The sequence below is a fragment of the Ranitomeya imitator genome, chromosome 8 (genome assembly GCF_032444005.1).
Source record: "Ranitomeya imitator isolate aRanImi1 chromosome 8, aRanImi1.pri, whole genome shotgun sequence".
NCBI lineage: Eukaryota > Metazoa > Chordata > Amphibia > Anura > Dendrobatidae > Ranitomeya > Ranitomeya imitator.
Window position 1 is genome coordinate 170,449,907 of NC_091289.1, and position 25,830 is coordinate 170,475,736.

Consider the following 25,830-nt stretch of genomic DNA (forward strand, 5'->3'; position numbering starts at 1 on the left):
GTTAATAACGGTACCATAAACCAAGCCCTTTAATTGCTGTTAAAAAAAAAAAAAGAACACTGTCCCTTTAAATATTAATGGCGGCTTTTCCGAAGAAGAACTGGACTTTCCGGGTGTAGTTCGGGCTTAACTAAACTATCAGTCCTTTCCACCCTGAATATAACAAGCTACCGGCCACTGCCCATTTCTAGGACCGGCCCGTGGCATTGGTCAGGACGCAGCATGGTAGCAAAGCGGCAGCGGGTTCAATGCGGTGGCATCCTGCACCGCGGCGCGGGATACACTGCGCCGTCCTCACACACCCTCCTCCCTGAGCTGCGGATGACGGCAGGGGACAAAATGAAACTTCACAAGCAGTTTCAAGGACGATTCCACCAGAAACAATGTCGGGGATCGTCCCCGTCTCCTACGGTTTGGCACAGCGGCAAAGCAGGATGCTGAATAGACAAGAGGAAAACTCCCGGGAGGAGGGAAGGAGCGCAACAAAAATTATCCGAGACGCCTGGCACCGCACGCAGCGGCCGAGAGCGCTGACAATGCCACGTTTCACAGAGGGCACTCCGGTCCTGCGGAAAAGATTTACTACCTCTGATAAAAAAAAAACAGAATTTATTACAAATCACTTAAAGGGATATTACAACTTTACCAAATGAAGCATGATCACTGTGTCATACAAAACCTGCAAACTTCTAATAGATCAAGAGTAACAACTTCTTAAAGGGGTTGTCCACTACTTTTTTTTTTTTTTTTTACTGGTGAACTACAATCTTCAATACTAAAGCTGCAACACCAACAAGGAAAAAGTCATGAAATTACAGAAATCACACGATGGATTGAAGCAAAATATTCAAAACATCTCGATTTATTCAGTATGGAGTATGAGCATCAGGTGCAGAGATTCCTGCACATACAGCCATTGCTGAGGTTATTAATGGTCATCTGAGGAATTTTCTGCTGCGCTGAATGCACTTAGGCAAATCATCAAGATCCGCTGCTGGCAGCTCCTTTGTAACGGTTACCCAAAGTTGTCCCACATATGCTTGATGGCGATGATTCAGGCCATGGCAGCACATTTAGGTCATGCAGGTGGCTCACAATTGCACCAGCAACATGCGGACTGGTGCTGTCATGTTGAAAAATGGCCACATCATGATCAAACTGATTTAACGCTGAGCTGTTCGTGTACATCGAATGTAGGCTGCTGTACATTATGCCACCTCACACAATAACACCAGGACTAGGACTGGTGTTCCCTCGTGAAGGCCTCTTCATGGTCTCCAGACCGATCGCCAGCCATCATTGGAACCAAGACAAAAGTGGCAGTCATCGTTTAAGAGGACAGATCTCCATTTCTCCATGTGGAGACCACGTGGGCACAGGTCCTTCTCTTGGGATTATGCTGTACGAGTGGCACAAAGTACGATTGCTTGTACTACTGTGAGCAGCCTTAACGTGACACCATGGCCTGCAGCATCTCCAGACTTGCCTCCCATCGAGAATCTCTGGAACGTCATTCTTCGGCGATTGCAAAGGGAGCTGCCAGCAGCGGATCTTGATGATTTGCCCATGTGCATTCAGTGCGGCAAAACATTCTTCAGACGACCATTAATAACCTCAATGATGGCAGCCGAGCCTGTTAAGGGCGGTGATGCCAGCACGTGGCACTCGTAGTTGATATGGAATAATTTGAGATATTTTCAATATATATTTTTCGTTTTTGCATATCACTAACCTGTCTGTCCATTCTGTGACTTCCATAATTCCACAACTTTTCTTTCTTGGTGTTGCAAATTCAATATTGAGGAGTGTTGTCAATGTAAGATCAATCCGATACCTGGCACCACACGTGATCAGCTGTATTGTGCCTTGTTGGCGGCGGCAGCTCTGTACATCCGGCCGCCGACAGACATGATAACAGCTGATCGTGTGGGGTACCAGGTGCCGGACCCCCACCAATCTTCCATTCATGACATCTCATTATGATAGGCTGTCAATATAAAAGTAGTGCATTATATGTCATCACCTAACCACAGGACAAAATAATGAAGCGGTGGCGAGCGCCGCCACCCCTCCATAGTGACCGTGCATTTAAGAGCCCCTTTCTTAAGACTGGTGCGGGTCCCCAATGGTCGGATCCCCATTGATCAGCAAGTTATCACCTATGTAATGGATGAGTGAGTTATTCCCAACATTGAAAGTGTACAATATCTCTGCTTGCAGTCATTAAAGGGAAAGATTCACAGTCGACTCCCAGATACGGTTCTTGTTATGGAAAAGGTGAAGGCCGCCCTCCAATGACTGCAAGCAGAGCTCTTGAAAAGAAATGGATGCACTCGTGTATTAAAACGATGCATGACTTTTACTAACATCAGATTCATTTTCCGAAACACTCAACTTCAAATGTTCATTTATTAAATGTCAGACGTGCTCCGGTACAGAACAGCCCATTAGTTCTCGTCTTACTACCTGCACAATCGTCCGCATATTTTAAGCCGTCCGTCAACAATTCATTTAGGAAATGCCGATATTACCCAAGAACAGATCAACTTGGATAGTGAAGAAAATCTCAAGTTTCCACACTATCGAACTTCCGGATGATGCTGTGGTGTGCAAACCAAGTATTGCATTAGGACATGGGGTCCACCACTTAGGACCACCACTCCATGAGCCACCAGAGACAGAATCCTGATCTGTGGGATCTCTTAATGCATGTCATAGATGGTCATTCAATTGAATGCAGCCGCTTTAGGGTTAATAACTAACCAGATACCATCTTGGATCAGCCCTGATCATCTTTAGGACATAACCACTAACATTCGCCAGTTCCTTGAGATATAGGAGGGGGCAATATACCAAGGCCTAGAAGCCAGTTTTATTTAAAAAGTCACAAATTTTGGCACAAAAATGTGCAACTTTTTGCTCTTCTAAAAACCAGTCTTGCCACGTCTGATACGCGAGTGGTAAAGCAGCCACGGTTAGTAGAGATGAGCGACTCGATTTCCATGACCCAGACATGACCAATGGACAGGATCCCTGCAAATTGGATCCTACCTGCTCCCCTTTTTCTTAGCCAGCCTGGAGCAACGACATCTGTGCGTCACGTTGCAACAATGACATCGCGCCAGTCCGGCTAGTCATAAAAAGAGGCGCGGATGTCGTCATCAGGTAGGAGGCGTACACATGGCTTCCACCCAGTGGCCAAGGAATACCGACCCCTCTAAGACAGGTTTAGGAATTGTGTTTTTTATTTTACGTCCTAATTCTACTCCGGTGCAGGGGGCGAGAGAGGAATAAGTGGAGAATGGCACTGAATCCGCAAGAAAAAAAGGACTTCAAAAACGTCTCATGATAAATCTCCCCCTTAATACCCCCATATACATATTAGATAAGAGTCAGCCAAACGTGCAGATTTCGGCAGCTCATTGAATATGTATGGCGGCTTCCTGGGGGTAAGGAAGAGAAAAAAGACAGAATGGAGTCACACGATGGCAGAATCACACTATAAACCGCTTCTGTCTCTACTCTGTAGCCACCAAAACACAGATTTCTTCCTCCATCCCCAAAATGTTTCTTTTTTTTCAGACTATAAGACGCACCCCAAATTTAGATGTGGAAAATAGAAAAAAATAATTTTTTTATGAAAAAAATTAGGGTCAGTCTTATAGCGTGAATTTAGTTTGGGGGCTGGGGATTGAAGCTGGCGGCAGGAGTGGGGCAATCCTGCGTGCCCTGGGCTGAGAGGATTTGGGGGTCCCCCGGCTACATTTGGACTATAAGACGCACCCTAGTTTTCTGAGGGGAGAAAACAACACACACACACACATTCTTTCCCCCTTCTTTCTTCAGGAGCACAGTACTCCCCTGCCTCCCGACTTCCTACTAGCCAGGGGGCATTGCGTTCCTGAAGACTGACAGTTTGGACAGGCGGCATGGTAGCACTGTAGATGCGGAGTGTGCACTCTCCTATGCCGCAAGCAGAGGCAGATTTTACCATGCAGCATCAAAGGAGGACAATGAAGTTGGCCGGATCTGCCAATTTTAGTGCAGCACTTGCAAGATCTAAAGCACGGACCTTACAAGAGCACGCTCCTTACCCAGGAACCCGGCAATCGCCGATAGACTGCAGAGGTGGTTGGTTTGCAAAGTTGCATGGTTTTACAAGCGCTTTGTAATTTTATATATTTAACCCCTTCATGACCTTGGGATTTTTCAGTTTTTCCATATTCGTTTTTCTCTCCCCTCCTTCCCAGAGCCGTAACTTTTTTATTTTTCCATCAATATGGCCATGAGAGGGCTTATTTTTTGCGAAACAAGTTGTACTTTTGAACGACATCATTGGTTTTAGCATGTCGTGTACTAAAAAACAGGAAAAAAATTCCAAGTGCGGTGAAGTTGCAAAAAAAAAAAATGCAATCCCACACTTGTTTTTTGTTTGGCTTTTTTGCTAGGTTCAATAAATGCTAAAATTGACCTGCCATTATGATTCTCCAGGTCATTACGAGTTCACCTAACATGACTAGGTTATTTTTTATCTAAGTGGTGAAAAAAAATTCCAAACTTTGCTAAAAAAAATAAAATAAATAAAATTGAGCCATTTTCTGATACCCGTAGCGTCTCCATTTTTCATGATCTGGGGTCGGTCAAGGGCTTATTTTTTGCGTGCCGAGCTGGCGGTTTTAATGATACCATTTCGGTGCAGACACGTTCTTTTGATCGCTCGTTACTGCATTTTAATGCAATGTAGCGGCGACCAAAAAAACGTAATTCTGGCGTTTCGATTTTTTTTCTCGCTACGCTGTTTAGCGATCAGGTTAATGCTTTTTTTTTTTTATTGATAGACTAGGTGATTCTGAACGCGGCGATACCAAATCTGTGTAGGTTTGATTTTTTTTTTTTATTGATTTATTTTGAATTGGACGAAAGGGGGGTGATTTAAACTTTCTTATTTTTTTCACATTTTTTTTTACTTTTGCCATGCTTCAATAGGAGGCTAGAAGCTGGCACAACTCGATCGCCTCTGCTACATAGCAGCGATCATTAAATCGCTGCTATGCAGCAGAAATGCAGGTGTGCTATGAGCGCCGACCACAGGGGGGCGCTCACAGCTAGCCGGAATCAGTAACCATAGAGGTCTCAAGGACCTCTATGGTTACTATACAGAAGCACCGCTGACCCCCGATCATGTGACGCGGGTCGGCAATGCGCTCATTTCTGGCCGCCTGGCCGGAAGCGCCGGTTAAGTGCTGCTGTCAGCGTTTGACAGCGACATTTAACTAGTTAATAGCGGCGGGTGAATCGCGATTCCACCCGCCGCTATTACGGGCACATGTCAGGTGTTCAAAACAGCTGACATGTCCTGGCTTTGATGCGGGCTTCACTGCCGGAGCCCTGCATCAAAGAGGGGGATCTGACCTCGGACGTACTATCCGGTCCGAGGTCAGAAAGGGGTTAATGAGATCAGGCAACCCCTTTAAGAAACGAATAAAGAAAAGCCTGCGGATAGCACGTAGCTATACAGGAGGAGGACATCGCTGTGGTCAGAGCAAAAAGCCACAAGGGCATCACTCACCTGAGCTCCTACCAGCTGCAGCAAGGCAGAGTTGACAGGCAGCAACTCAATGTCTGTGTTTATGGTGGTCTGGTCGAACGGACAAGCCTTGCGGTGAAGCTTGTTCAGGCACATCTTGCAAACTGTGTGCCCGCAGCCCAGGCTGATGGGTTTCCGGATGGTTTCGTCGAAGGTCTGCGTGCAAATGGGGCAAGACAGGAAGTCGGTCCATTGTGGAGCTTGTACAGGCATGTTGTCCCACTTTAAAATAGGAGCTTGCAAAAGCAAAAAAAAGGGGGCAAGGGAGCTAAGCACAGATTCCACTGGAATCAAAAAACCTTTCCAAAATAAAGTTTGTCTTTCTTATATATCTTCTGTAAATACAGACAGTCAGCACATAGTGGAGTATGTGACCTAGAGGGGAGAAAAAGAGAAAAAAAAGGAGGTTAACTCATGGAAAGCAACATGGCGCTGGACAATATGAGCACCATAAAATATTACATTGGTGCCACCATGGTTCATCACATCTGGCCATTCATTTCCCTTGAAGTGGCCATGGTAATTCCCAATCATGTCATGCATAGATGGGCAACATCTCTCGGAGTAAGGCTGACCCCTATGATGGCATCCATAATGTGCCCGAATAGTCAGTATTGGGCCATTTTCATTCTGTGGCTTCCCCATACAATGGGCATGGGCACTAGAATACATACAGTGGGGGATATCACAGAAAATCACACTGTATAAATTATATACATTTAATTGCATTTTGCAGTGAGAAATAAGTATTTGATCCCCTACCAACCATTAAGAGTTCTGGCTCCTACAGACCAGTTAGACGCTCCTAATCAGCTCGTTACCTTATAAAAGACTCCTGTCCACAAACTCAATCAGTCAGACTCTAACCTCTACAACATGGGCAAGACCAAAGATCTCTATAAGGATGTCAGGGACAAGATCATAGACCTGCACAAAGCTGGAATGGGCTACAAAACCATAAATAAGACGCTGGGTGAGAAGGAGACAACTGTTGGTGCAATGGTAAGAAAATGGAAGAAATACAAAATGACTGTCAGTCGACATAGATCTGGGGCACCATGCAAAATCTCACCTCGTGGGGTTTCCTTGATAATAAGGAAGGTGACAGATCAGCCTAAAACTACAGGGGGGGGACTTGTTAATGATCTCAAGTCAGCTGGGACCACAATCGCCAAGAAAACCATTGGTAACATTACGCTGTTAAAGGTTCAAAATCCTGCAGTGCCTGCAAGGTCCCCCTGCACAAGAAGGCACATGTGCCGGCCCGTCTGAAGTTTGCAAATGAATACCTGGATGATTGTGTGAGTGATTGGGAGAAGGTGCTGTGGTCAGATGAGACAAAAATTGAGCTGTTTGGAATTAACAACTCACCGTGTTGGGAGGAAGAGAAATGCTGCCTATGACTCAAAGAACACCGTCCCCACTGTCAAGCATGGAGGTGGAAACATTATGTTTTGGGGGTGTTTCTCTGCTAAGAGCACATGACTACTTCACCGCATCAATGGGAGAATGGATTGAGCCATGTACCGTAAAATCCTGAGTGACAACCTCCTTCCCTCCGCCAGGACATTAAGGCTACGTGCACACGTCCGGAATTGCAGCGGAATATCCGCGGCAATTCCGCAACTGTGCCACGGATAAAACGCATGCAGAATTGGCATGCGTTTTCCCACTAAACACTAGCGTTTTACAAGCGTAATTAGCTTGCAGAATGCTAGCGTTTTCCAAGCGATCTGTAGCATCGCTTGGAAAACTGATTGATAGGTTGGTCACACTTGCCAAACAGTGTGTGACAAGTGTGACCAACTTTTTACTATTGATGCTGCCTATGTAGCATCAAAAGTAAAAGATCTAATGTTAAAAATAATAGAAATAAAAAAAAAAAAATTGTGATATTCTCACCTTCCGGCGGCCCCCGCAGCTTCCGCTCCCAATAATGCCTCGCGGCAATGACCCCAAATGACGTGAGGTCTCGCGAGACCGCTATGTCATCACAGGTCATTGCTGCAAAGCATCCCTGGGAACGGAAGCATCGCGAGGAGCGGGAACGCTGCGAGGGATGCCGGAAGGTGAGAATATCATGAATTTTTATTTTAATTCTTTATTTTTTTATTTATTTTTTTACAGGTATATGGTTCCCAGGGCCTGAAGGAGTCTCCTCTCCTCCAACCTGGGTACCAACTGCACATGATCCGCTTACTTCCCGCATGGTGTGCATAGCCACATGTGGAAAGTAAGCGGATCAATGCATTCCTATGTGTGTGGAATCCCCGCGATTCCGCACAAAGAATGAACATGCTGCGTTTTTTTCCGGAATGAGATTCCGCCACGGAAAACAATGCAACACGTGCACAAAAATTGCGGAATGCATTCTAATAATAGGATGCTTAATGTATGCGTTTTTTTCGCGGTTTTATCGCGGAAAAAAATGCGAAAAATCCTGACCGTGTGCAGACAGCCTAAAAATGGGTCGTGGCTGGGTCTTCCAGCAAGACAATGACCCAAAACATACAGTCAAGGAAGCAAAGGAGTGGCTCAAAAAGAAGCACATTAAGGTCACGGAGTGGCCTAGCCAGCCTACAGACCTTAATTCCATAGAAAACTTATGGAGGGAGTTGAAGCTCCGAGTTGCCAAGCGACAGCCTCAAAATTTTAATGATTTAGAGATGATCTGTAGTGATGAGCGAATATACTCGTTGCTCGGGTTTTCCTGAGCACGCTCAGGTGGTCTCCGAGTATTTGTAAGTGTTCGGAGATTTTGTTTTCATCGCCGCAGCTGAATGAATTACAGCTATTAGGCAGCCTGAGTACATGTGGGGGTTGCCTGGTTGCTAGGGAATCCTCACATGTACTCAGCCTGGCAAGTAGCTGTAAATCATCCAGCTGTCGCGATGTAAACTTAATCTCCGGACACTAACAAATACTCGGAGGTCACCCAAGCATGCTCAGGAAAACCCAAGCAACGAGTACATTCGCTCATCACTATTGATCTGCAAAGAGGAGTGGACCAAAATTCCTCCTGACAAGTGCGCAAACCTCATCATCAACCACAGAAAAATACTGACTGCTGTGCTTGCCAACAAGGGTTTTGCCACCAAGTATTAATTCTTGTTTGCCAGAGGGATCAAATACTTATTTCCCCCACTGTACAAACATACATGGCCATGGATTCAGGGGCAACGTGAAAATCCAGCATTAAAGAATTCTTATCCAACAACCCCACCTCCAACATGGACAGGGATCGTCTCACCAGGAGGTTTCCGATGGTAATAGTGCACACTACAGTTGGGGGGATTGTGACCCTCTACTGTTTTGGAGGGGGGGGGGGGGGGGGAAGGATATCAGCTATGACTACATGCATATCCCTGGTATTATCTGAAAGACCACCATAGAGACTGGTGCCGCTGCTCGGCTCTCAGCCCTGTGCCCTCCACTGGTCTGCGGACATAAAATGATAGATGTGCAGCCACTGATCGGCTGCAGCCTTCACAATTCTGTCCACCCGGACGGACGACTACAGCCGATCATGTAGCATCTTTTATGCCAGGAGTTCAGTGGGGGACACAAGCGCTGCTCTGGGAGGTGAGTATGGATTTTTTTTTTAAACTTGTGCAGCACCCTGGGCCGATTAGTAAGATGTTGTTCAGTTGTGGGAACCAGGGCTGTGGAGTCGGAGTCGGAGTTAGTTTTGGTTGGAGTCGGTAGAAATGTACCGACTCCAGCATTTTAAAAAATGTATTAATATTTCATAATTGAACTTTCATATGAATTTTATAAATGTTACTCAAATATATATGTTCTATCAAACTATGAACAACAGTGATAAGCAGTTCTGCTGGAGATAGAGACATTTCTAAAGGTACCGTCACACATAACGATATCGTTAACGATATCGTTGCTTTTTGTGACGTAGCAACGATATCGTTAAGGAAATCGTTGTGTGTGACAGCGACCAACGATCAGGCCCCTGCTGGGTGATCGTTGGTCGCTGAGGAAAGTCCAGCACTTTATTTCGTCGCTGGACTTCCCGCTGACATCGCTGGATCGGCGATATCTTCACTGGTAACCAGGGTAAACATCGGGTTACTAAGCGCAGGGCCGCGCTTAGTAACCCGATGTTTACCCTGGTTACCAGCGTAAACGTTAAAAAAACAAACACTACATACCTACCTTCAGCTGTCTGTCCCCAGCGCTCTGCTTCTCTGCACTCCTCCTGCATCCTGTGTCAGCGCCAGCCAGCCGGAAAGCACAGCGGTGACGTCACCGCTCTGCTTTCCGGCTGACCGGCGCTGACAGTGCAGAGGAAAGCAGAGCGCCGGAGGACAGACAGCTGAAGGTAAGTATGTAGTGTTTGTTTTTTTAAAGTTTACGCTGATAACCAGGGTAAACATCGGGTTACTAAGCGCGGCCCTGCGCTTAGTAACCCGATGTTTACCCTGGTTACCGGGGACCTCGGGATCGTTGGTCGCTGGAGAGCTGTCTGTGTGACAGCTCTCCAGCGACCAAACAGTGACGCTGCAGTGATCGACATCGTTGTCGGTATCGCTGCAGCGTCGCTCAGTGTGAAGGTACCTTTACTTCTTGTGTGTCACTGTTCTCCACTGCCCTTATCTAATCTTATACTTGGTTAACCTCACGCTGCCCCAACCCCCCTACTTACAATGTATGAAACTGAAAGTGAAAATGTGTTGTAAACTCTTAAGGTACCGTCACACTGAACGATATCGCTAGCGATCCGTGACGTTGCAGCCTCCTGGCTAGCGATATCTTTCAGTGTGACAGCGACCAGCGATCAGGATCCTGCTGTGACATCATTGGTCGGTGCAGAAAGTCTAGAACTTTATTTCGTCGCTGGATCTCCCGCAGACATCGCTGAATCGGCGTGTGTGACGCCGATCCAGCGATGTGTTCACTGGTAACCAGGGTCAACATCGGGTTACTAAGCGCAGGGCCGCACTTAGTAACCCAATATTTACCCTGGTTACCAGTGTAAATGTAAAAAAAAAAAAAAAAAACACTACATACTTACATTCCGGTGTCTGTCGCGTCCCTTGGCGTTCTGCTTCCCTGCACTGACTGAGCGCCGGCCGGCCGTAAAGCAGAGCACAGCGGTGACGTTACCGCTCTGCTTTACGGCTGGCGCTTATACAGTGCAGGGAAGCAGAACGCTGGGGGACAGACACCGGAATGTAAGTATGTAGTGTTTTTTTTTTTTTACATTTACACTGGTAACCAGGGTAAACATCGGGTTACTAAGCGCGGCCCTGCGCTTAGTAACCCGATGTTTACCCTGGTTACCCGGGGACTTCGGCATCGTTGGTCGCTGGAGAGCTGTCTGTGTGACAGCTCTCCAGCGACCACACAGCGACGCTGCAGCGATCGGCATCGCAGCGTCCGAGGCGCGTCACAAAACACCGGCACATCGCTAGCGCGTGCCGAAAATGGCACGCGCTAGCGATGCGCGTTCCCATTGCTGCCAATGGGTGCGCTAACGGATGCGTTGCACGGCGTTAATTTCGCCGTGCAACGCTGTTCGTTAGCGCGGTCCCATTAACGCAATGTGAACCTAGCCTTAATGTGACGGTACCTTTAGTAGTAGAGCCCCTCCTCTAGACTAGATGTTTACTAGGTGTGGGTCTTCCAAGCATCTCACAGCTGCTACTCAGAAGAGGAAGACTGTAAGAAGTATTATCCTTTCAACAAACTTTGCATCAGTTAACTGAGTACATGAGGAATAACAGTATTACCAAGTGGTCTGATTACTTATATGATGGTGAGAAACTGAATAAGCACGATGTTAATATTTTACAACAGTAAATTTATTGTTACGAATTGGCCATTTATGAAGGAGTCGGAGTCGGAACCTGATAAAATCCAGGAGTCAGAGTCGCAACTGTGGCTTACCGACTCCACAGCCCTGGTGGGAACCCCCTTTAATTTCAGTTCCAACTAGGAAAAAAAGCTGATCCGCCCTAAAGCGATCCAGCTAAAATGCCGATCCGCCCTAAAGAGATCCAGCTAAAATGCCGATCCGCCCTAAAGAGATCCAGCTAAAATGCCGATCCGCCCTAAAGAGATCCAGCTAAAATGCCGATCCGCCCTAAAGAGATCCAGCTAAAATGCCGATCCGCCCTAAAGAGATCCAGCTAAAATGCCGATCCGCCCTAAAGAGATCCAGCTAAAATGCTGCTCCGCCATAAAGTGATCCAGCTAGCATGGACTCTTAAGGGCAATGCAAAAGAATTCTGCTCACAAAGGTTAGAAACGGTCTATAGTACCTTATTAACTATCCACAAGAATGGAGGGTCCCCGAGTCCCCTGTGCAAACGGAGCAGTGGCGGGACCAGCACTCGGTCTATGGGACAGACAGACATGGCCGTGCCGGGTTTCTCCGTCTGTCCTGACGGTAAATGGAGGCAGTAGTCGCACATCGACATTATGGCTCCTGTTCACACAGCAGATCCTCGTCTTCGTGGTTATACGATTACAGGAATCTATAACGAGGCTTACATGAACCCCATTTTGGTAGAGTCGGAGTGAAACTTTACAGAGATAGAAGTATTGGCCCCTACAGGTCATCCAGAAGCCGAGTGCATGGAGACCTATGACGGATGATGACTCACAAGTCATTACGTCACGGTAATCCAGTCGTATTAATATAACGCCAAATAAAACTTACAAGACGTCGTCTCCTCCACAGATGAAGGGACACCCCTTCTCCATAACCACACAGACATGTGAGCGGCGACCGACCCGTCTGACAAATTGCCGAGCTCACTCAGCCGGGTGACTCAGGAGTTACACACATTTAGTGCACAGGTCCAATTGCTCTGGTTTCATGATACTTTAAAAGGAGGCGGCACGCCTCACCCTGCCTCATTAACCCCTCAATCCCTGGCGGTTCACACCGGGCGGTGAAATGAATCATCAAAAAGGAGGAAGATATGACAGAAAAAAAAATTACAAAAAAAAAAAAAAAAAATGAAAAGGGGTCATGTTATTGGAGTGACTCATAGAAGGAAGCTCACAGCAGACAGAAAAGACACTTCTATCTTGTGACCCCCGTGGGCGATAAAGGTCGCCTTACAAACGGTTAAGAATAGCGCGCCTGTGACACCGGGCACACGGGGCAGAGACAAATATAGAAGCCGGAAGGAAGGAACGAAACACACGGCCCAAGCAGATATCACCAGCTATTAACCGGACAGAAGAATGCTAGACGGGGGTTCTCAAATCAGAATCTTCTGGAATTCCTGTGGCCATGACTGCCATCTTTCCAGAGGACCTGTCACCAGGTCAAGAGTGGGCAGTTTTTTCCCTTATTTTATTCCCACCGCTCCCCTGAGTATTGCTTTTTATTTTTTCCTAAATCTGACATACAGGTCCGGAGATATGGGATGTTTTATATCTAGAATCTTTACTAAAGGGACTCACAGGATCCTCAGGGGCGTGTATTTAGGATTACACTGTGAGCCATGCCCCCTTGGCAAAGACTATTAAAATCAGCACCAGATAAAAAAGGCAAATATCTCTGGAACCGTATGGCAGATTTGAAAAATACAAAAAAAGGAATACTCGGGAGCAACGCGGGAATAAAAGATGAGGAAAAACTGGACACTTTTTTTTTTTAATTTAAAGTGTCACACCAGTAAACAGGCTGTGTCTGAAACTGCAGCTCAGGCTGATATCAAAAAATGCCAGGGCCACGCGACAACATGCAAGATATGAAGATGGCGGTGTCACTTTGCGACTTCACAACTGAGTGTCAATGGAGACCCAATACTAAAATTGTTGTGAAACCCAAATCGCTGACAGGTATCACTAGCACCGGCCTTACGTGACAAGTGTTGTGTCGCACGAAGGTTACTGTGTTATTGCCTCTTCCAATTGTCCATGGTTTTGCATTGTGACCCGCAACCGTAACATGTCTGGCTAAAAAAAAAATCCAAGACTATTTGATTATTTTGGCTGCAGGTCACAGATTTGGCTGAATGGAAAATCAGCTTTATACGACCTACACTGAAGTTGTGCGCGACTTATGATCAAAAATCAACTTGTGTCGGACAATGGACGCAGATCCCAGATACGACCCGTGGACAGGAGAGGATCTATTTCTGCCTAAAAGCGGACATGGTTTTTTTTAAATCCTGACAATCCCTCGAAAAAGGAGCGTGCTGAAATAGGAAGTCAATTTGGTTCTGGATGTAAACAATAAATACATTAAAAAAAAATAAATAATATATATATATATATTATTTTAGACTACAACTGGGGGAAACGCGTCTATCCAGGGGAGGGCGTCCTAACATACAATAAATTGGCGGTCTTTAAGAAAGAAAAAAAAACCCTACCGGACCCTCAAAGTTCCTCAGTAGTGCCCTCTCAAGGACCCCCTGCTTACTCTTCTGGAGGTCAAGTGACCGCTGTAGACAATCAGTAACCACTGATTGCTTGCAGTGGTCAAGTGTTGCTTAAGTTCCCGTGCGGATGACACGTGACCACTGCAGCTAATCGGTGGCTGCAGTGGTAACTTCATGTTATTCATCAGAAAGGAAACTGGGAGACCTGGCCGGGAACAAGAGAAACAGTGGATGGGGGTTAGGAAAGTTATTCTTTTTTAAAAAAAAAAAAATTTAAAAAGTAGTGGACAACCCCTTTAAAGTAACTGTGCAGCGCCTGAACTATTTTATTACATTTTCAGGAAATAGTTTCTTTTATTAAAACTCTTGGACGACTACACAAGGAAGATATGTGAGAAATAGCCTGAGGTGGGCAAGTGGCGGAGAGTCACATGCGGAGGACATGATGCATCAACTTGTATAAATCCAGTGTGGAATTTGCGGCCCACACCCACGGACTGTCATCTGTAGGGACCCATGAAGAGCGCAGAACTACTCGCTCCCCACGGTATCAGTGCGGATCATATAAAGACGGCCCCCCCTATGTGGATAGCAATGTCCTGCGATTCTGGAAGCCGGCGAAGTCCCCGCCATTCACCCGGGAGTGCAGGAATCACACGCTCGGGGCTTATGCAATTAGCACAGACATCCGTGATGTAATAAGTCCGGATAATGTAATAAGACGAGCCCAGGGTCGCCCGCCGGTCTCTATACATGCCTCCACGATGGCCAATTACCGGCTCCTGTCCACTGCAGCAGGATGTACAGGGACCAAGGGGAACATGCATATACTGTAACTAGGGATTGGCTGCAGCGGTCACATGTCCACCCAAGATGGACTAGGAGACAAGCAGGGGGGGGGGGGTTCAGCAAGAACCAGAATGGGAGAGGAGGGGAGTTGGTAAGGCGAGCATTACCCTGTTATTATTACTACTAATATCCCCATTATCAGCAGTTTTTATGTAAGGTTTAAGGCTTTGTTCACATGTTTGAGTTTTGCACTTGGCAATAAAAACGCAGATATTTGTTATTGCTGATTTTTCTAATTAGTCAAAAAAGCTTCAAAAATGCAGCAGAAATGCTATGCTTTTGAGGGTTTTTTTCAGACTTTTTTTTGGCAATTTTTCATTACTTTCAATGGGTAAAAAATGCTGCAAAAATGAGAACTGACACGGTGCAGAGTTCATAAAAAAAAAAAAAAAAGGAAAAAAAAAAAGCGCAAGTGCCGACTAGAGTCTCAGCTGCTTCTCACACAGTTCTAGCTACAATGACGATCTAGTCGACACGTAACCATAACCAAAATGCATACACACGGTCCCATGGCCGACCCCCCGCGCTGCCAGTACAGGGGAATTGTGACCGTGTGAATATTGCACATGGTCAGGATTCATCAGTCTGTAGCCATGTAGAGTAACTGCAGACTATTCAGCCTTGTAAATCCTGGGCAATCCCTTTAAAGGATCACTCGTGCCATATTATTGTTTAGCTAAAGGGGACAATGTGAGCCCAGGGAGAGCAGGCGGGGGTCCCAGAAGGGCATCCATATGATTCCAGGGCAGATGGGCAGGGGTTGTTCTTAAGGTACCTTCACACTCAGCGACGCTGCAGCGATACCGACAACGATGTCGATTGCTGCAGCGTCGCTGTTTGGTCGCTGGAGAGCTGTCACACAGACAGCTCTCCAGCGACCAACGATGCCGGTAACCAGGGTAAACATCGGGTTACTAAGCGCAGGGCCGCGCTTAGTAACCCGATGTTTACCCTGGTTACCATCCTAAAAGTAAAAAAAAAAAAAAAAAAAACACTACATACTTACCTTCCGCTGTTTGTCCTCGGCGCTGTGCTTTCCTGCACTGACTGAGCACAGCAGCCGGAAAGCAGAGCGGTGACGTCACCGCTCTGCTTTCCGGCTGGCCGGCGCTCACAGTGCAGAGAAGCACAGCGAGGGACAGACAGCGGAAGGTAAGTATGTAGTGTTTTTTTTTTTTTTACTTTTACGCTGGTAACCAGGGTAAACATCGGGTTACTAAGCGCGGCCCTGCGCTTAGTAACCCGATGTTTACCCTGGTTACCAGTGAAGACATCGCTGAATCGGTGTCAGACACGCCGATTCAGCGATGTCTGCAGGGAGTCCAGCGACGAAATAAAGTTCTGGACTTTCTGCACCGACCAACGACATCACAGCAGGATCCTGATCGCTGCTGCCTGTCACACTGGACGATATCGCTAGCCAGGACGCTGCAACGTCACGGATCGCTAGCGATATCGTCCAGTGTGACGGTACCTTTAGGGTGCATACTAGTGATGATGCTATCTGAGCATGCTCATTTTAGGGTTTAAGCTACGGTATGTTCACACATTGCATTTTTGCAGCATTTTTTTTGCTGCAAAAAAAAAAAAGCAAAATGTGAACATAGTCTTAGGTGAGTATTTTGCAGCAGATTTTTTGGCAGGAAAAAAGCTGCATGTAATAAGTTCATTTTTGGTGCATATCTACTTTCGTTTTTTTCCACATTTATTTGAATACCGGCAAGTGAAAAACTCTACACAAAAAATGCTGCAAGAGTCGACAAAAACACTTTGCTGGCTCAAATCTGCAAGGAAACAAAAAGCAGTGTGTGCACGGGGGGTCACCGATCTCACGCACTTTGCTGGTACTGGAAAATGCTGCGGGATTTTTTCTTGGCAAAAACTGTGTGTGAACAAGAGCTTGTGCTTTTCGATAAAACTTTATTGAGCAGTCTCCTTGTGGCAGCGCACATTCTGCCCTCAACCCCCCATTATAGTCTCATACTGGTCACTTCAGTGGCTCCACAACGGGTGGAGAAATCTTCTGGGGTCTGAGAACGGACCGCCATGTGTGGACTTTAGGGGGGCATATATGAGGCTGAGGGGCGTGGGTCAGGAGACCTGTGGCCGGGGTCTGTACTAGCTGATTTACCCCTTCTCAATGGAGGCATCTGTGGGAATAACTTTTAATTACGAGAAATCGTGAAATAACTTCCCTGTTGTAATTTTATATATTTTACATATTTTCCGTTCCGGCCCATTTATACACAACAATGTGCGGCCCAATATGAGGCACAAGACGCGTGCACATAAGGCAAGTGACCCAAATAATCCCTCATAGGGAAACAAACTGCATATATGAAATGTCAATGTTTTCAGAGGCGGCGGTCACAGATAAAACGTACAAGTCTATTAGAAAAGGAAGCCCCTCCAGGAGGAATATCGGCCAAAGTCAGACATCAGAGCCGTCAGGAAGAAGAAAACATCACAATTATATGCGCCCTCCATGTAGCATGTGTGGCCACTTGCTTCTAGCCCACCAACAGCAGCCGCTCGCTCCTTACGCAGCAATTGCGCCTGCTCGCTCCTAAGGCTAGGTTCACATTGCGTTAGTGCAGTCCGTTCAACGCATACGTTAAACGGACTGCGCTGACGCAAGTGCCGACTTTGCACACCGCTAGCACAGATGGAGCATCTGCTAGCTTTATCTGCGCTAGCGGTGACGGACCCGGAAACGCTGCAGCCCGCGTTTCGGGTCCTTCACTCAATGTTGGACGCATCGCTAGCGCATGCCCATTGTGGGCATGCGCTAGCGTTGTGTCCGACATTGCATTCAATGGTGCCGTTAACGGACTACGTTACACCGCGTTATGCTGCAGTGTAACGTAGTCCGTTAAACGGAGACACTGAACGCAATGTGAACCCAGCCAAATGCAACAATTGCGCCCGCTCGCTCCTAATGCAACAATTGCGCCTGTTCGCTCCTAATGCAACAATTGCGTCAACATGTCAATGTTTTCAGCGATGGTGGTCCCAATCACACAAAATGTTCAGGTCTGTTAAAAAAAAAAAAAAAAAAAGGTCCCTCCAGAATAAATATCTTCCAAAGTCAGACATCAGAGCCACCAGGAAGAAAACATTACAATTTTCTGTGCCTTCCATGAAGCATTTGTGCTGCTAGCTCCTTGGACAGCATCGTGGCCGCTCGCTCTTTGCCCAGCATTGTGGCCGCTCGCTCCTTGCCCCGCATTGTGGCCGCTCGCTCCTTGCCCAGCATTGTGGCCGCTCGCTCCTTGCCCAGCATTGTGGCCGCTCGCTCCTTGCCCAGCATTGTGGCCGCTCGCTCCTTGCCCAGCATTGTGGCCGCTCGCTCCTTGCCCAGCATTGTGGCCGCTCGCTCCTTGCCCAGCATTGTGGCCGCTCGCTCCTTGCCCAGCATTGTGGCCGCTCGCTCCTTGCCCAGCATTGTGGCCGCTCGCTCCTTGCCCAGCATTGTGGCCGCTCGCTCCTTGCCCAGCATTGTGGCCGCTCGCTCCTTGCCCAGCATTGTGGCCGCTCGCTCCTTGCCCAGCATTGTGGCCGCTCGCTCCTTGCCCAGCATTGTGGCCGCTCGCTCCTTGCCCAGCATTGTGACTGCTCACTCTTTATATTGCATTTGTGGCCGCTCACTCCTTGCCCAGCATTGTGACTGACCGCTCACTCTCTATATTGCATTTGTGGCCGCTCGCTCCTTGCCCATCATTGTGGCCGCTCGCTCTTTGCCCAGCATTGTGGCCGCTCGCTCCTTACCCAGCATTGTGGCTGCTCGCTCCTTGCCCATCATTGTGGCCGCTCGCTCTTTGCCCAGCATTGTGGCCGCTCGCTCCTTGCCCAGCATTGTGGCCGCTCGCTCCTTGCCCAGCATTGTGGCCGCTCGCTCTTTATATTGCATTTGTGGCCGCTCGCTCCTTGCCCAGCATTGTGGCCGCTCACTCTTTATATTGCATTTGTGGCCGCTCGCTCCTTGCCCAGCATTGTGGCCGCTCGCTCCTTGCCCAGCATTGTGGCCGCTCGCTCCTTGCCCAGCATTATGGCCGCTCGCTCCTTGCCCAGCATTGTGACTGCTCACTCTTTATATTGCATTTGTGGCCGCTCGCTCCTTGCCCAGCATTATGGCCGCTCGCTCCTTGCCCAGCATTGTGACTGCTCACTCTTTATATTGCATTTGTGGCCGCTCACTCCTTGCCCAGCATTGTGACTGACCGCTCACTCTCTATATTGCATTTGTGGCCGCTCGCTCCTTGCCCATCATTGTGGCCGCTCGCTCTTTGCCCAGAATTGTGGCCGCTCGCTCCTTGCCCAGCATTGTGGCCGCTCGCTCCTTGCCCATCATTGTGGCCGCTCGCTCTTTGCCCAGCATTGTGGCCGCTCGCTCCTTGCCCAGCATTGTGGCCGCTCGCTCCTTGCCCAGCATTGTGGCCGCTCGCTCTTTGCCCAGCATTGTGGCCGCTCGCTCCTTGCCCAGCATTGTGGCCGCTCGCTCCTTGCCCAGCATTGTGGCCGCTCGCTCCTTGCCCAGCATTGTGGCCGCTCGCTCCTTGCCCAGCATTGTGGCCGCTCGCTCCTTGCCCAGCATTGTGGCCGCTCGCTCCTTGCCCAGCATTGTGACTGACCGCTCACTCTCTATATTGCATTCTGGCCGCTCGCTCTTTGCCCAGCATTCTGGCCGCTCGCTCTTTGCCCAGCATTCTGGCCGCTCGCTCTTTGCCCAGCATTCTGGCCGCTCGCTCTTTGCCCAGCATTCTGGCCGCTCGCTCTTTGCCCAGCATTCTGGCTGCTCGCTCTTTGCCCAGCATTCTGGCCGCTCGCTCTTTGCCTAGCATTCTGGCCGCTCGCTCTTTATATTGCATTTGTGGCCGCTCGCTCCTTGCCCATCGTTGTGGCTGCTCGCTCTTTATGTTACATTTGTGGGCGCTTTTTGTGTACTATTTTCCAGCGCTCGCTTTCTATGCAATACTTGCAGGATCTTGTTAAAAAAAAAGAAAAAAAAAAAAAAATCGAATATAAAAATGCAGCAGATTTCCAAACTGTGTGTGAACTGGGGACAAGGACCCCGTACAGCAGAGCGATTTTATGACAATGCAGCGATTCGGATAAAGCGTGTAGGAGCAGAAAGCCATCATGCACATAACACAGAGCTGAGCTTGTGCTCCGGACCGATGCTGGCAGCCTGGGCAGACGCACCACACAATGGTGGCAGTCAAACAAACGGGGGCAAAGAGCTGTTGCTACAGCAATGGGCTCAATCCTTATACAATGCAGCAAAAAAAAAAAGAAAGAAAAAAAACCCGGCTCTTCCTGTCAGAGGTTACACAATATCCCACACCCAGCGCTGCACAACAACATCAACAAGCTGCCCACAGTGTGCACAGGAGCCAATGCCACCCGTCACTCACCAGCCTTCCGCCCCTCCATCAAGCTGCCACCAGTCCCCCGAGGGGTCCGGACCGTCCCTTTTCTTGGTCTGACAGCACCTCAGTGTGTAATAAAGTTGCTGTCTGCTCAGCCTCGGCTTCCTCATTCCTGCAAGTTATTTGCCACGCCCTCCTTAAAGGGGCAGCGCTCCTCTTCAAGAAGAAAAGAGGAAGCAGTGAGCAGCCATACTGGTTCATTTACATTGAAAAAGAGGAGGGGGTGGGAGAGGGAAATTAGTTTTCAGGCGAAACCTAGAAGTGGGCACCCAGGATGGCAGGACCGGGGTGATGGCATGGGGGCACCGGAGGGTCTCTCCCCCCCCCGGTAGGATAGGGTGACAATTCTGGTTTATTCAGGAAATGTCATTCCTATTAATTCTGGCAATAATACACGACGGCGTAGTTTCTCTTCCCATTTTTATCCGCCCCCTCAAGACATTGCTTGTTGCATGTTTAGGTCTTATTATTATTATTATTTTTTTTTTGTCCTGCTGTCATTGTGAAAACCACAATGTATAGATGCATAATGCAAGAGACTCGTGCACCAGGACACGAGCGGGATGTAAGCCGTGCTAAGGCGCCACCCAAGCCTCCGGGACCACCGGGGAAAGGGTAGTGCCATCCTGGCACCCTGAAGTTTATGGTGTGGGGCGACCTCTAGTACCACCGCCAATCCTGAAAATTAATGGGGCTGATTTGCAGTATTTTTTTCCCCTGCACTGCGGAGCTCGCGGCCACTTGTCTGTGCAGGTAAAAGGCAGCCGGACCTGTTCACTTAAAAAGGGGTCTGTCCCCAGGCACAAACCCCCCCCCCCCCCCCCCACCGAAAAAGTGAAGGAGATGGTGCTGCATTAGCGCTGCAGTCCTTAATTCTTAGGATCAAGAAGGTCGGACGTCCGCCGCACATAATGTCTGATATAAGGGGGATGATGATTATTATTTTATTTTTTTGTTACTTAAATGCATGTAGTTTGGGCTAAAAAGAAAAATGTTATTACGATAATTGGTTTCCATGAATCATTTTGCACTGTTTGCCTTCTGCAGCCTCTGTGCTGCACCGTCCAATGAAGGCTGCAGAATGAGCTCTCAGAGAACCCATCAGCGAGTGCGTTCTAAAGTTTGTTACTTCTGTTTGTTTATTTATTTATTTTATACTTCGTTCCTATCAGCTGGTCTATGGCCACAAGCAACATCAAAGTTGAATGTGCAGAGGAGAAAAAAAGAGCCTGCAAAAGCCAAAACGGGGCAAATTTTTTATTAAACTAAATTGCAAAACTGATTTTTTTTTTTTTTTTTTTAGCCCCAATTACATGAAATAAGAGTTAAAAAATAAAATTTGTGTCCTAAAAATCCCAACAAATAATTTGGGCAGTGCGCTTCTGAGCATGGTTTTGCGTGATTCATCGTTATCTCACGGCCCCCCAAAAACTGATTCACTTTAACCCTGCTGTTCTGTTCGGTCTGGGGAGACCTATTTTGAACTTTGGTATTTTTTGGGGTGTTCAAGATGCGGTTCTGAAACTTGTGGTTGATTGACTTAAATGAGGATGGGTCGGTCGGCCACGGGTTTCAGAGCCGCATCTTGAATATTTTAAAGAATATTGAAGTTCAAAGTCGGTCATTTTTGACCAACAGAACAGCAGGGTTAATGCCTCCTCTTTCTGCTTAGGTGTCCAGTGGGAGGAGCTAGTTAGTGATTGACAGCCTCCCCTGTATGACAGAGTGAGTATCCTATCACTACATGCTCCATGGCACTAACACTATAGGCGCCGACATCCCCCATCAATGGCCTTGCTACTCTTCATGGAAACTCACTCCCATCGTGGAGATTGAAGTGCCACCCTGGGGGATTGCAGCCAGTGCGGGGAGAAAAAAAATAAACATCTACTGTCAAGATATATCTGTTCCTGGAAAAGCTGGGTGACAACACCACAGGTTTCCAAGACGATAGCTCTACTTAAACGATGGGATGTAGCTGAGAATATTTGTCATTCAGGACTCTGAGAAAGATGGGTAAAACCATGGCTGGGGCGCAGAGCCCAGCATGGATCATAACCAACCTTTCTAAGGTGAATTGAAGTCTGAGGAAGTTGGGAAAGCTGGGTGTCATCCACCCAGGTTTCCCATTAATTTTCTTCCAGATCGGCCCCGCTGTTCGCTCCCCGTGGCCCCCGACAGACAGACATTTCCCTGTATGCGGTGGTGATATAGCCAACCTTACACCGCCTTTCTGAGCCTGCCAGTGTAAAGCTAAGATGCTACTACGGCTTATGGAATACGTGGAAATCAGCCATAACGAGGGGCTGTCATAAAGAATCAACTCTCATACCGATGCCAGAAAGAGCCAACTCTCATACCGATGCCAGAAAGAGCCAACTCTCATACGGATGCCAGAAAGAGCCAACTCTCATACGGATGCCAGAAAGAGCCAACTCTCATACGGATGCCAGAAAGAGCCAACTCTCATACGGATGCCAGAAAGAGCCAACTCTCATACGGATGCCAGAAAGAGCCAACTCTCATACGGATGCCAGAAAGAGCCAACTCTCATACGGATGCCAGAAAGAGCCAACTCTCATACGGATGCCAGAAAGAGCCAACTCTCATACGGATGCCAGAAAGAGCCAACTCTCATAAGGATGACATAAAGAGCCAACTCTCATAAAGAGCCAACTCTCATACGGATGTCAAAGAGCCAACTCTCATACGGATGTCAAAGAGCCAACTCTCATACGGATGTCAAAGAGCCAACTCTCATACGGATGTCAAAGAGCCAACTCTCATACGGATGTCAAAGAGCCAACTCTCATACGGATGTCAAAGAGCCAACTCTCATACGGATGTCAAAGAGCCAACTCTCATACGGATGTCAAAGAGCCAACTCTCATACGGATGTCAAAGAGCCAACTCTCATACGGATGTCAAAGAGCCAACTCTCATACGGATGTCAAAGAGCCAACTCTCATACGGATGTCAAAGAGCCAACTCTCATACGGATGTCAAAGAGCCAACTCTCATACGGATGTCAAAGAGCCAACTCTCATACGGATGTCAAAGAGCCAACTCTCATACGGATGTCAAAGAGCCAACTCTCATACGGATGTCAAAGAGCCAACTCTCATACGGATGTCAAAGAGCCAACTCTCATACGGATGTCAAAGAGCCAACTCTCATACGGATGTCAAAGAGCCAACTCTCATACGGATGTCAAAGAGCCAACTCTCATACGGATGTCAAAGAGCCAACTCTCATACGGATGTCAAAGAGCCAACTCTCATACGGATGTCAAAGAGCCAACTCTCATACGGATGTCAAAGAGCCAACTCTCATACGGATGTCAAAGAGCCAACTCTCATACGGATGTCAAAGAGCCAACTCTCATACGGATGTCAAAGAGCCAACTCTCATACGGATGTCAAAGAGCCAACTCTCATACGGATGTCAAAGAGCCAACTCTCATACGGATGTCAAAGAGCCAACTCTCATACGGATGTCAAAGAGCCAACTCTCATACGGATGTCAAAGAGCCAACTCTCATACGGATGTCAAAGAGCCAACTCTCATACGGATGTCAAAGAACCAACTCTCATACGGATGTCAAAGAGCCAACTCTCATACGGATGTCAAAGAGCCAACTCTCATACGGATGTCAAAGAGCCAACTCTCATACGGATGTCAAAGAGCCAACTCTCATACGGATGCCAGAAAGAGCCAACTCTCATACGGATGCCAGAAAGGGGCAACTCTCATACGGATGCCAGAAAGGGGCAATCGTCATCCAAAATCCGCCATGTAAAATAAATGAATGAATTAATTTAGTCAGAAAGTACAAGTCCCCGACAAATCCTATTAAAGGGACACTGTCACCTGAATTTGGAGGGAACAATCTTCAGCCATGGAGGCGGGGTTTTGGGGTTTTTGATTCACCCTTTCCTTACCCGCTGGCTGCATGCTGGCTGCAATATTGGATTGAAGTTCATTCTCTGTCCTCCGTAGTACATGCCTGCACAAGTCAATCTTGCCCTGCGCAGGCGTGTACTATGGAGGACAGAGAATGAACTTCAATCCAATATTGCAGCCAGCATGCAGCCAGCGGGTAAGGAAAGGGTGAATCAAAAACCCCAAAACCCCGCCTCCATGGCTGAAGATTGTTCCCTCCAAATTCAGGTGACAGTGTCCCTTTAATGCCATAATAGTTTAGACTGAACGCTTATGTCTGTGGAGCGGCTGACATGACGAGCGCGGCTGTAACATGACTCGTCGCAGTCACCACCGGGCTATGAAAATCTGTGTAAATCGCCCTATTTAAGAAGGCAAATTACAGCAGCACAATAACTATTAGCGCCATTTAGTGTGAGCCATGTCATATAAATTTGGGGTGAACGCCACCCCCGGTGACTACAGGCGATCCGAGCATCATTCAGCCCATAAAGTGCCGTCCAGGGAGGCCGCCATGATCCATCGGTGAACATTCAGGTTATTCCTGTACACTACTTTATATAAACCCTTCCTTTGCTCATTCATTCTCCTGCCTCTCCCATGGCGCGCTGGATATTCGGTAATTATACTTCAAGTGACTAATTTATTTCCTAAAATAACAACATCGGCCGCAAGAAAGGCGGGAAAAAAAAAAAAACCAGCAGCAAATTTACACCAAACACATTGCACAATAGCGCAGCAACTACTGGATCACAAACATTAATGTAAAAAAAAAAACACAAGTAAAACTTTTTCCCAGCATAGGTTTAAAGGGAAAGGAAAAAAAAAAAAGGGCAGGAAACAAAAAAAAATTGATTATAGAATATTGAAAGTCATTGGCTATTTTTACAAATAGAGTGCAGAATGGAATTAAAAAAAAAAAGTAAAAAAAAAAAATATTGAAAAAAAATGCTGAAAAACCATAGTGAGGAGTCTTGAAGGGGTTTGGTCTCATCTTTATCTCATCTTTTTCCATATGACCAACTATGGCAGGCAATAACATGCGCAGAGATTTCTCGATATGCCAGTGAAATTTTCATTAGCATCACTTGTTGTTGAGGTCTTGAAAGTTTAGTCTAAAGGTACCTTCACACTGAGCGACTTTAGAACGATAACGATAGCGATCCGTGACGTTGCAGCGTCCTGGATAGCGATATCGTTGTGTTTGACACGCAGCAGCGATCAGGATCCTGCTGTGACATCGTTGGTCGGAGCAGAAAGGCCAGAACTTTATTTCGTCGCTGGATCACCCGCTGACGTGTGTGACGCCGATTCAGCAATGTCTTCACTGGTAACCAGGGTAAACATCGGGTTACTAAGCGCAGGGCCGCGCTTAGTAACCCGATGTTTACCCTGGTTACCAGTGTAAATGTAAAAAAAAAAAACAAACACTACATACTTACATTCCGGTGTCTGTCGCGTCCCCCGGCGTTCTGCTTCCCTGCACTGTCAGCGCCGGCTGGCCGTAAAGCACAGCACTGTGGTGACGTCACCGCTCTGCTTTACGGCCGGCGCTTACACAGTGCAGGAAAGGTGACGGCGAGGGACGCGACAGACACCGGAATGTAAGTATGTAGTGTTTGTTTTTTTTTTTACATTTACAATGGCAACCAGGGTAAACATC

General features: G+C 47.4%; 1 protein-coding gene across 5 annotated transcripts in view; it reads right to left on the reverse strand.

Annotated features, from left to right (window-relative positions):
• RC3H1 (ring finger and CCCH-type domains 1) overlaps positions 1-25,830 on the reverse strand; it is a 69,283-nt gene that overhangs the window by 24,731 nt on the left and 18,722 nt on the right. For all 5 annotated transcript variants that reach the window (XM_069737815.1, XM_069737814.1, XM_069737816.1 and 2 more), the window contains exon 2: positions 5,570-5,962. In XM_069737815.1, coding sequence (XP_069593916.1) covers positions 5,570-5,800 — 231 coding nt within the window. In that variant the 5' untranslated portion in view covers positions 5,801-5,962. The remainder of the gene's footprint in view (positions 1-5,569; positions 5,963-25,830) is intronic.